Source organism: Prunus dulcis, chromosome 3, assembly GCF_902201215.1.
Source record: "Prunus dulcis chromosome 3, ALMONDv2, whole genome shotgun sequence".
Classification (NCBI taxonomy): Eukaryota; Viridiplantae; Streptophyta; class Magnoliopsida; order Rosales; family Rosaceae; genus Prunus; species Prunus dulcis.
In genome coordinates, this window is record NC_047652.1 from 7,864,530 (window position 1) to 7,876,582 (window position 12,053).

At 36.4% G+C, this 12,053-nt stretch overlaps 2 protein-coding genes across 2 annotated transcripts; one reads left to right on the forward strand and one right to left on the reverse strand.

Moving 5' to 3' along the window:
- The first annotated feature begins 1,182 nt into the window (after positions 1-1,182).
- Positions 1,183-4,269, forward strand: LOC117622066 (AP2-like ethylene-responsive transcription factor At1g16060). Its single transcript, XM_034352589.1, has 8 exons — positions 1,183-1,440; positions 1,596-1,678; positions 1,833-1,841; positions 2,040-2,128; positions 2,260-2,333; positions 2,423-2,473; positions 2,769-2,845; positions 3,446-4,269. Exons 1-8 carry the CDS (start codon positions 1,277-1,279, stop codon positions 3,976-3,978), a joined length of 1,080 nt encoding a protein of 359 aa, XP_034208480.1. The 5' UTR covers positions 1,183-1,276; the 3' UTR covers positions 3,979-4,269.
- Positions 4,270-9,740: 5,471 nt separating this feature from the next.
- Positions 9,741-11,745, reverse strand: LOC117621662. Its single transcript, XM_034352225.1, has 4 exons — positions 11,637-11,745; positions 11,038-11,541; positions 10,841-10,915; positions 9,741-10,726 (listed from the first exon to the last, which is right to left on the reverse strand). Exons 1-4 carry the CDS (start codon positions 11,743-11,745, stop codon positions 9,741-9,743), a joined length of 1,674 nt encoding a protein of 557 aa, XP_034208116.1.
- Between the last annotated feature and the right edge of the window lie 308 nt (positions 11,746-12,053).

The following is a 12,053-nucleotide window of genomic DNA, read 5'->3' on the forward strand; positions in this document are numbered from 1 at the left end:
TATTGGGTAGTTGAATTCCCAGATCCCTGTTCACCCATTGCAATTCCTCTCAATAATATTTGGTTAATTGAAAATCATATATAGCATGTATTTGGTGATCAGCAGTTTTGATCTCCAACGTTTGTATACCATAATTATATTATACAATGTATTACAAATAAATATTTAGTTGAAGCATACTTTTTTCGTTTGCCTGCTTGTTCGATCTTTATTGATTTCATTGCTTTATATCTTTGAGACAGAAAAAATGGGACACTATGAATTATGGAGCATATTTTCCTTTTGATGCCTCCAACACTTTTCGCATTATATACTAACCATTCATTGCTATTGCTAATTTGCTATTTCCATAGGGTTTTCGCTTACGTTTGATTAGAGTTAAATATGATGAGTAAGGTGTATTTATTAAATAGATCATCGTTTGCGGCTACTGATTTGCATCTCTTAACTAGATCATCGTAGGCACTGCCAAAATAAATTCTTAGAGATAAAATAAAACAAAACCAAAACAAAGTCTCAGTGTAGATAATTATGAAAATAGAGTGGTGGGAATTTTTTTTTCTTCCCAAAACTGTACCAGGGATATGAATAACCAAACAGTACAAAAGTTTCGCATGGAAAATATATATAATAATTTAAATGAATAGTAAAAATTAAATAAATAAATAAATAAATAAGTGATGACGATATACAATGATGGAGGAAAAAACAAGATAATCACCCAAACAAGAAGAGATAGAATTAAAGGGAGTTAGTTTATAAGTTAATCAAGGGTGATTAAGCTCATGACTCATGAACCTTCTAGTCTATATATATATATATATATATATATATATAATTGCATGATTTATATAAATAATTAATAGGGCAAAATGGAGAGAAAGTGCTATCAATTTTCACAACACCCAAAAGAACAAGTGAGGACAAGAGGTAAATGGGTAGAAGCCGCTTAGAGACGGCCACAAAAAGACTCTTCTCATCAGCCGGCTCAACAACACCTTCTATTTTCTCATCCCTTTAACCCTAAATTAATTCCAAAACCAAATCCTTTTTCTTTTTTTCTCTCTTCTTTCTTTTTTTGGGCCAAGAAAATCGAACCCAATTTGCTCTCCCTCCATTATATTATGTCATTCCTTCAAAACCCTTCTCACTTATATTATACCCTAGTCACACCCATCTAACTCTCTCTCTCTCTCTCTCTCTCTTCTCTCTTTCCTCTTTCCTTTTTCTCTCTTACTCTCCTTGTTCTTTTGGACTCTTCGGCTGAGAGAGTTTAATGGCGAAAACCTCACAGCAAAACCAAAAGAACACTGCAAGCTCTAACAACAGCAACAGCAACAACACCAATAGTACTGCTACAACAAAAGTCAAGCGGACGCGTAAAAGCGTCCGCCGTGACTCTCCTCCTCAGCGGAGCTCCATCTACCGGGGAGTCACAAGGTAATTATTTAATACATATTCATGGATATATCCATAAACTAAGTTCGTTCGTAGTTTTTGCCTTTTGTCTCTGCTTTTGTCTTGTTTTGGAGTTGGGTTCTTTCTCATTTCTCTTTTTACATATCGGAGTGATTAATGTTGAATACTTGTTTAAGGCACCGATGGACGGGCCGATATGAAGCTCATTTGTGGGATAAGAATTGCTGGAATGAGTCCCAAAACAAGAAAGGAAGACAAGGTTCTTAATCTCTTCTCTTGGTTTTCTTTTTGCTTCTTCCATTTTTAGTACAATTAAGCTATTGGGGTTAACATTTTTTCTTGTGTCAATTTTCTGCTTGGTGTTGCTGATGATGATGATGATGATGATGGAATTAATCCCAACTCAAATGCAGTTTATCTAGGTGTGTCCCATTTGAAAACAACTCTTCATGGAAATGAAAAGCCATTTTATATATATATATATATATATATATATATAAATTCTTCTTTATTTTACTGCCCTTTAATTCATTTTATCTTTTCATTTAAAATAAAAATAAAAATAAAAATTTGTTGGGCAAGGAAGTGAATCATTTAATATGGGATATTGCATTTGTTAGGAGCATATGATGATGAAGAAGCTGCTGCACGTGCTTATGACTTGGCAGCATTAAAGTACTGGGGACAAGATACAATCCTCAATTTCCCAGTATAATTTTTTTCCTCTCTGAAATTGGATTTGGTGGATCTTTGATTAATTAAAACCAGTTTTACATTAATCAATGTTATTAGCATGAAATTAACATTAATTTTTACTAAATTATTATTAATTAATTGCAGTTGGGCACTTACCCAGAAGAGCTCAAGGAAATGGAGAGCCAGTCGAAAGAAGAATACATTGGATCATTGAGGAGGTGATAAAAAAAATAGTACCTCTGCTGGGGATATAAATATTAGAGATGTTAAATTGTTATTTATCAATATTTTTTAAATTAATTTACAGGAAAAGTAGTGGATTTTCTCGTGGAGTTTCAAAATATAGAGGCGTAGCAAGGTAATTTTCATTAATTTCATATTCAATTATGTCTGTAGATTTTATATATTTACACCAATATTTAAATTTTATGATTAAATTGCTTTCACTTGGCTTCTTTTACATCCACTTGGGTTAAAAATAAAATTAAAAAAAATAAAAAAGGCACATGTAAGCAAAGATGCTAAGTTGCCAAAAGATTGAGATGGCTGTCACAATCTATGTATGTATTGGCAATTTTGCACCACTTACTTTATTGAGGTAAAGTGAGTTTTAAATTTTGGCGTTTCTTAAATAGATTCATTCTAATTTGCAGACATCATCATAATGGAAGATGGGAGGCTCGAATTGGCAGGGTTTTCGGTAACAAATATCTCTACCTTGGAACATATGGTAATTCTCACTTTTTACCGCTTTATTTATGTATTTAATTCTATATCCAAAAAGTAATAATGAAATTATTATTTTGATTATCTGTTAGGAAACTTTGGGGTGAAATGTTTTAAAGAAAAAAGAATCTTTTTGGTTAAATTATGGATTAAACTTTATTGCATGGCCTTACCTAAACCCCAGTTATTCATTTTTAAATGCCATGTGGCAAGATGTAAGGCAGCACACGTCATGAATGTAGTCCAACAACTAACACCAAATAAATGAAGTTGTGACATAGAAAGATGTCCACCACATAAATTCATAATGAAAAAACCCCACATGGGGCCAATATATAACAGGATAAAGAAAACAACGAAAACATGAAATCAAATCTATTAGTTGGGATGTAGATCACCTAACCTCAACTGCCTATGCAGCTATTCAAAATTTCATTCAAACTTTTCTCAAAACAAAACAAAAAACAAAAACAAAAATCCAAACCTTCTACCAACATCGGCTAGCAAATTAAATTCTTGAATTTAATATTCCTCCTCCTTGGGATCCCACACAAATTACGTACACTTTGAATTATAATATCGTTTTCAATTTTGTTTTTGGCAGCTACTCAAGAAGAAGCAGCAACAGCATATGACATGGCAGCCATAGAGTACCGTGGACTTAATGCTGTCACAAACTTCGACCTTAGCCGTTACATCAAGTCACTATGCCCAAATAATCAAAATGTTCCTAACAACGCTCAACCAAACCCTAATGGTGACCTCGTTCCAACGCAAAATCCTAATTCGAAATTAGGGTTAGGGTTCATTCCTAATTACCACTCGAGTTCTAGTAGCACTAGCGAGTCAACGGTAGCTTTGTCACGGTCAGGAAATGGTGCCTCAGCGTCATCGGCATTAGGACTTCTTCTACAATCCCCTAAATTCAAGGAAATGCTTGAAAAAACCTCAATGTCGTCGACAGACTGCTCGTCGACACTTTCAGTGCCAGACATACCACGTCGGAGTTTTCCTGATGACATTCAAACTTATTTTGATTGCCAAGACTTGAATAGCTACGCCGAAGGAGATGACATCATTTTTGGTGACTTACAGTCGTTTGCTTCACCTATTTTTCATTGTGAACTTGATGCCTGATGATCCACAGAGTAACAAGGTTGAACACGTAACAAGCACGTCCGTATATGATATGGAAATTAAATATTTTCATCTTCTTGTGCATATGAAGGTAAGGATATGGTGGTTGATAGAGAAGACAAAGGAAAGGATGAAGATTGATGCTAAGAATGATCTTGTTACACGCTTTTCTTCTTTAATCTAAGGATATGAGGAAGAAGAGAGTTTGCTAATTGTTGTTGTTATTGGTTCATTTTCATAGTGTAGATAGAGATGAATATAGACATTCATTTATCAAAATATTTCTGTCAATAAGACAAGTTCAAACTGGCATTTAAGAGCCGCACTCCTATTGTACCTTCTACATATATGAAATATCTTTATTTCCATTACCTTACTGTCTTTCATCTATAGGGTCATACCAATTAGTAAAGTGAGATCTATACTTGTGCATTTAGACATGTAGGGCGTGCTCCCAAGTCCTAACATACCTCATCACATTTATGATGTAACACAATGAGAAAATCGAAAGTCAAACTCTTATTATAAGTAGTTTGAAATAACAACAGAACAAATGTTCTAATTATATATCGGCCCTAGACGCGTTTAACTGTAACTTGTTAAAGAAGGAGATACAACTTACAATTTGACATTTTGTAAACCATGTTAAAGAAGGACATACAGCTATACATTAGCTAGCTTTTGCAACATTAGACCGCGATTGAAGAGAATGCAAAGTTTTATGATTGGAAGACCAATTTCCCTCTGAGATCTTCTTGTCCTCCAATAGGGCCCCATGTACGTCGTACGGGCCATAGGAACATGGTCGTTAGAGGTTGGGAGCTATAAAAGTTGACGGCAAAGCCAAACCCCATGCGCATATAATTTAATCACTTGGAGGTGGGAGGGAAGGTTTTGACTTTTATGTCTTTTATATGTTGTCACAATTTATTATCATGAACAATTAGGTTATTAGGCACCGAACCGAAGTCATATACTTGCGTATGCAGATTCAATTTTTTTTTTTCAATTAATTATATAATTATAGAGTTTTAAATGAACATTAATTGATTACGATGAATTATTATTTTTTCAATTAATTATATAATTATGGAGTTTTAAATGAATATTAATTGATTACAATGAATTATTATTTTTAATTAATTATATAATTATGGAGTTTTAAATCAACATTAATTGATTACGACGGAAAAAAAAGATTCTGTTTACAGTTGATTATATAGTTGAGCGCGCAGATTCAAAGTAAAGTTAATGGATTAATTGGCACGACCAGTTTTATGGTTGAGCAGTAAAGGTACAATTCCACCTATATGTAGCTCTTGATTTTGACTTTTGTGCACACAAGTTCAGAATTATGGAAATTAGTAATGGAATTTCCTTCATGCTTTTTATTTTTAATTTTATTTTCAAGTTATATGTAGGACCACTGAGAAGGAGGTGTCTACCCCGCCAACGGGGAGACAAACACAGAAGCACAAAGACTTTGAGAGAGAATTGCATGCAAAAGAGGGAATTTGCCCAAAGTTGAAAACTGAAATCTTGTATAGCATTTATTCATGTAAGCAAGGTTTAGATTCCATTTTTTCCTCTGCTCATATTATTTGTATGTAAAGGCGGATTTATGAATTTTTCAGAAAATGTGCAATATTTAAAAGATTAAATATTTGCTAGGGATTCAGGCAAGGTTCTGGATTCAAATCTTAACATTCATGGTGTGTTAAAAAAAAAAGAGTAAAAATTCAAAAAATAATTTAAACAACCAAATGCCTATAGAATTTAAACAATACTAATGTCATGCATAATTAAAATAAATAAGAGTTTTACGACTATAACTAATTGACTATAGTCTATATGGAATATCAATTAATATGAACAAAATCCAAGTCAGTGACACAATTAGTTTACCAAAATTCATATCAGATATGAACAAAATCCATGTCAATTACATAATGAATCTAACAAAAGTCAATACCAATTAATCTAACCAAAAAGCACATGTGATTTGGAGGTCATGAGATAAAAGTACACGTGAATAAAAGTTCGGGGTAATTTTCGGTGAATTTGTCAGCACGCATATGAGTTTCTAATGAATTTTTTAAGTAAGGTCAATCAGAAATTGACATGTGCCTGCTTGCTATTGGACCATTTAAAAAAAATCAAAATGAGAAGTGCTGGATTGACTCAGCTTCAATTCTAGAAAACCTTCGAAAATTCATAATTTTGGTTGTGGGGCTCTGATTGATGAACCGTGTTCTCCTACATGCTCGTGAGATCAAGCCCAAAAATCTAAGGTAAATATTTCGGGTCTCACATAGCAACAAACAAAACAACTTCTTTGAGGCATTTAGTCGAACAAGTGGTGGGCGCTAGCAAAGGGGCAAATCCCCGGAAACTTTGGCCATGGTCGCTAAGGTATAATTTGTTGGTGAGATAGATATCCTAGTCTTATTAGGATATTTCTTTCTTATTCTATTGGGTTTTTATTTATTCCTTTTTTGTATAGATATTATGTAATTAGGACTTCTTCTTATTTCCTAGTATAACCCTACTAGGGTTTGTAACCTTGTATTATAAATACCTCCTTTCGGAGAATGAAATATATAGGAAAATATTCTACCCATATTGTTTAACTTAGTATTAGAGCCGGCTTTCTGGTGACCTGTGTGTGTTGTGCCACTCGTGTTCTACTGTGTGCCCTAATTCCTTTTAGGATTCTTATACCCGTGCCTATGTTGTGTTTGTGTATCTACTTTGTGTCGTGTTTTTTTTTCCGCTGCTATTATGGGTGATGATTCAAAAGTCGTGGTGAGTGCTAGTGCGTCCCGATTACTTTTGACAAATTGGATGGCTCCAATTATGCTTCTTGGTCTCGTGGTGCGCGTATTACAATTACTAGTCATCGTATGGCAAGTTGGATCAATGGGAAGAAGCCTGCTCCGTCTTCAGATTCCACTGCTTATGCCAAATGGGAAGAAGATAATTTCCTGGTGCAGTCATGGCTTCTCAATTCCATGACTAATCCAGTTCGTGCCTTGTTTGAACATGGTGATACTGCTTTTGATATATGGGAGGCCGCCCGGAAGACCTATACTGTGACTCAGAATAGTTCTCAGTTGTTTCAACTCCGACGGCAGTCCATACTTACATGTCAGAATGGTGAATCTGTCAAAGTGTTCTATGAAAAATTTCATGCTATCTGGCAAGAGATTGATTGTCTGCGTCCATTTGAGTTTAGTTGTGCTGATGATGGGGCTCATCGTCTGAAAGAAATTGAAGCCGATTGAGTTTATGATTTTTTGGAGGACTTGATCCACAGTATGATGGTGTCCGTAGCTGTATCCTTGCTCTTAGTCCTATCCCGCCCCCTCTCAAAGCCTATGCCATGGTCATGGAGGAAGACACTCATCAGTCCGTTATGCTTGGAGGAGGTTTAATGGCCCTCAAAGTTGACCCAGCACGTCAACGACCGGTCGCACAGCACGACACGACTGGTCGCTCTTCATCTAGAAAATTTTCTTCTTCTGCTGGGTCTCGTCCTTCTAGCTGTACCCATAACTTTCTTGATGGTCCTCCTAAGTGTCGTCATTGTAATGGGAATCATTACTCTGAAAGTGTTTTAAGGAGCATGGTTATCCCGATTGGTTTGCTGACTACAAAACTCCTAGGTATAATCCCAAGGCTGCCTGCACTATGACTCAAGATGAGGTCCGTCATTCGGCCTAGTTTGCAAATCTATGTGCTTCTGATACCATGCCAGGTATGGATTCTAATACTTGGATAATTGACACTGGTACTTCTGATCATATGACTTATGATGATAATATGTTTGAAGAGTTGCCTCATAACCCTCGTGACCCCTATATTACTAGTGCTAATGGTTTACCTTCCCTAGTTACCGGGTAAGGTACCATCCACCTCACTCCTTCTTTAACTTTGTCCCATGTACTCTTGGTTCCAAATATTCGTTGTAATTTGTTATTTGTTGGGCGTTTACTTGATACACTTAATGTTTTTGCTACTTTCTATTCTACCCATTATTTTTTTTCAGGATCTCAAGACTCACGAAAAGATTGGGCATGGTAAACGGATAGTGGGGTTGTATTACTTACAGTTATTGGCTGCAGCAGTTCGCGATTGTGTCGCTAATAAAGTCCAGAGTGGTAGTGTCAAAGACAATGAACCACTTTAGCTGTGACATCGTCGCTTAGGACATCCGTCATTTAGTTATCTTAAACATTTATTTCCTTCATTATTTAGTTCGTGTGATGAGTCTAGCTTCAAATGTGATACTTGTGTAATGGCCAAGAGCCACAGTACTGTTTTTCCCTTGAGTAATAATAAAGCTATATTGCCTTTTGAGTTAGTACATTCTGATGTATGGGGCCCTGCCCATGTGACTTCTCATGGTTTCCGTTGGTTTGTCACGTTCATTGATGATTGCACTCGCTTAACATGGGTATATTCGATGACGAATAAACATGATGTTGCCTCTATTCTTCCTGTTTTTTGTGTTATGGTGTCTACTCAGTTTCATGCCAGTGTTAAAGTATTTTGAACTGGTAACGGAGGTGAATATGTGAATCATACCTTGACCCAATTCTTCCGTGATCAAGGTATCATTCACCAAACAACCACTCCATTCACTCCTCAACAGAATGGTGTGTTTGAACGTAAGAATCGTCAGTTACTTGAAGTTGCTCGCTCCCTTATGTTGGATATGTCTGTTACTTTGGATGTCACCTTTCATGAAGAAGTACCGTATTATGTCTCTTCCTTTTCTCCAATTCAAGAGGAAAGAGGGAGTGAATTGAAGAGTTTCGGAATAGAAAATCTTAGAGTAAAGAGGCATGTGAAGGAATTTCTAACAAAGTGCCAGCGACCGATCACGTAGAGGAAACGACTGGTTGCCAAGTAATCTACATGGAACCAATCGGTCGCTTAGAAGAAACGACCGATTGCTAAGAAATCTGCCTAGAACCGACTGGTCGCTCAGAAGGTAACGACCGGTCGCATGCCTCGATGACTGATGACTGCCTGGAACCGACCGGTGGCCCAGAAAAAGTGACCGGTCACTAAGCAATTTGCTTGGAATAGACCGGTGGCACAGAAGGTAACGACCTGCCGCCGGTTGAATTTTTTAACGATTTGTACTCCTTGTGAGAAGAACATGATAGTGATACTGGTGACTCTTGTGAAGATGAGATCGATATAAGACCCCCCTTACCCTACTACTGCCCCAATCAACTCGTGATAATGATCAAGGATTAAACTATCGGCCGTGCAGATAATATTGGGCCTCCAATTTACGAATATTTCAGGGGATATATCGTTATCGTTTTAAGTATCGAGAAAAAATCAACAAAAATGACAAATGTAGACATTGAAACACATAATTTTGGTGTAAAACTTTCATAGATGTTATGTACATTATCAATGAATGTATTGAACAAATAAAACTCAAAATTTTCTAATAATAAGATATACATATGATGAAATATAAGTGGTATGTAATGCGCGTTAATGAAAAGTTTGAAAATAAAATGTTGATTAGAATGAATAAACCATACATAAATCCATAGTTTATTTAAACATTGGATTACAATTTAGATGAGTGTCCAACTACATAAATGAAGAGCTCCTATGAGGTTCAAACAATGAGGAACAACCATCTAGATTCATACAATAGTCATACCAAGTCATCTAACCCGAGTAGTTTGTAAGCCATGTTTGAACATGGTGCACATATGTCTCTCTTTAATTCCCTATTGTCCTCCCATATATGGGATAGTTAGGATTAACCCAACTAGTAGGTCCATAATATGTTTCATCATCTTGAGCTCCATAACTAGTTCCACTATAATCAGACATGACATAACCATAGCCATCATAAGATTCATTTGAGTTTGTACTAGGTCTAGTATCCTCATAGATCCAAAACTGATCGCCATGTCCTCTTCAGATGGATTGATTGGTTGGCTTCTTTTCTTTGAGTATTGCTTCCCAATTGGGCCAATGCCTGGCCCAGCTTCTCTGCATCCATGATCCTCATCTTGGGTGGCATGAGTAAAATCATCCTCAACAGTAAATGGGTTATATTGTCTTCCTTCTTCATTACCTCCTGATCCAGCATTACTTCCTCCATCATTATCTGACGAATTGGATGAACTTTCCTTTCTACTAGCACTGGCATCGTCTCTCAAGGGACGTCTTTGAACTTGCCGAGGTCCAAGCATATCCCTTTCAAATGATGAAGTATCTCCACTCCTAACATCTTCGGATATGACTTTATCAACATCAACTCCTTCTTGGGCAGCATGTTGTGCTATAACGGCATCAGGGTTGCCTTGTTCATCATCCAAGTAAGCTGTCATAATCCATTGTTGAATTGGATTATTATCATCATCAGATGGTTGCCCTGCAATGTCAAGAAGGTTTATGTAGTCATTTTCTGCAACCTTGTTCATTTCGGCCTCTTCATCACGTAGCTTAAGTTTCATATTATAATAGCGAAAGACAATCTTTTCCAGCCTAGTATATGCGAGATGGTTCCTTTGTTTCGTGTGAATAAGAGCAAATGTACTCCAATTTTGCTCACATGCCGATGATGATGCTATTTGTGACAATATAAGCATAGCAATTTTTTGCAAGTTCGGGGCAGAATCACCATGAAGATTCCACCATTCTGCTGGGGGGGATCGATTTTCTTGATTTGATGGCCATCTCAGTGCGAAATGTCTTTCTACAGTCTCTAAAATTTATCACCTGGATTCACAATGTTTTGTGTTCAAGATGCATAAAACTAAATTTAATGAGGAACACATTGTTTTGTGTTCACTTACCTCGGCCCCAAATGCTTACAAACCTCTATCCCCAGTTGGGTTCAACCTTTCAAATACGCGTTGGAGTCCTGAAAGTAACTCTTTATTGTATCCAACCCCTGTTTCATATTCATATTGATATCTAGGGTTCAAGTAGTGGGCACAAATATGAAGATTAGTTAATACCCGTTGTATAAATTTAAAAATTGATGCACATTTTTACTAAAAGATTAATGCATACCAGCTTGATGTAATGGACGAGATAATGTGACATCCCATTTGTGATTGATGATTTTGAGAAGCCATTTTTTTCCCTTCAACTTAGAAATCTTCTCTTTCATTATGTGAAACATATCATATAAGATAGGCATGGTAGGAACTACCTCTGTGTCAACAATTCGCAGGATGCTACACAAAGGCTCATTGATGGATTGCACTCTTTCCATGGCATCCCAAAATCTATGATCAAGGACTCGACTTTCAATTATCTTCCCCTCTTCTGATTCACTGAATCGACTATTATACCATTCCTCACTTGTAAAAAGTTGCCTCAACTCAGCTTTCTTATTTAAGATGTTATTGATGGTGATGTAGTTTGTAGCAAATTGAGTTGCACTGGGTCTGACCAAATCTGCTTGACAGAAGATCCTCATCTGAGCCAATAGCCAACCATGATTGTAAATGTAGTTGGTTAATTTCCTAGCCTTATTTATGACATTAGCCACCGACTCTTGCTTCCCAATATCTTCAAATATAGATCAATGCAATGTGTAGCACAAGGAGTCCAATAAATAGGGTACCGCTCCAGCATCATCTCTCCAGCCTTAACAAAGGCTGAACCATTGTCGGTGACAATATGAACAACATTCGACGGCCCAACCTCTTTTATGACATCCCGCAACAATTTGGCAGTGTACTTTGCATCCTTGGTTTTATCTGAAGCATCCATTGGTTTCAAAAAAAATTGTTTTCCAGTTTGGGTAGACCATGAAATTTATTGGGGCCAGTCCATCCATCACTCATGATGGTGCATCCATACACGCCCCAATCTTCCTATACCTTTTCCACATAGACTTGCATGTTTATGTGTTTCATATCTAAGTACTTATGCTTTATTTCATACAACGATGGTGTGGCTACGCCTTGACCTAATATAATCGAACTTATATTAGTAATTGGTATGTTTAGAATATTAAAGTTCAAGAAAGGAAAGTCATAAGGAATAAAGCAAAACCTGCTTGTTGGGCTGCAGCAATC

Excerpts from the sequence above, each read along its gene's own strand:
- LOC117622066 (XM_034352589.1), top strand. The coding sequence starts at position 1,277 with ATGGCGAAAACCTCACAGCAAAACCAAAAGAACACTGCAAGCTCTAAC. Across the intron at positions 1,441-1,595 it reads ATCTACCGGGGAGTCACAAG|GCACCGATGGACGGGCCGAT; the intron begins GTAATTATTTAA and ends TACTTGTTTAAG. Across the intron at positions 2,474-2,768 it reads AAATATAGAGGCGTAGCAAG|ACATCATCATAATGGAAGAT; the intron begins GTAATTTTCATT and ends TCTAATTTGCAG.
- LOC117621662 (XM_034352225.1), bottom strand. The coding sequence starts at position 11,745 with ATGGATGCTTCAGATAAAACCAAGGATGCAAAGTACACTGCCAAATTG. Across the intron at positions 11,542-11,636 it reads TCATATTGTCACCGACAATG|ATATTGGGAAGCAAGAGTCG; the intron begins GTTCAGCCTTTG and ends CTATATTTGAAG. Across the intron at positions 10,916-11,037 it reads TCGTCCATTACATCAAGCTG|GGGTTGGATACAATAAAGAG; the intron begins GTATGCATTAAT and ends AATATGAAACAG.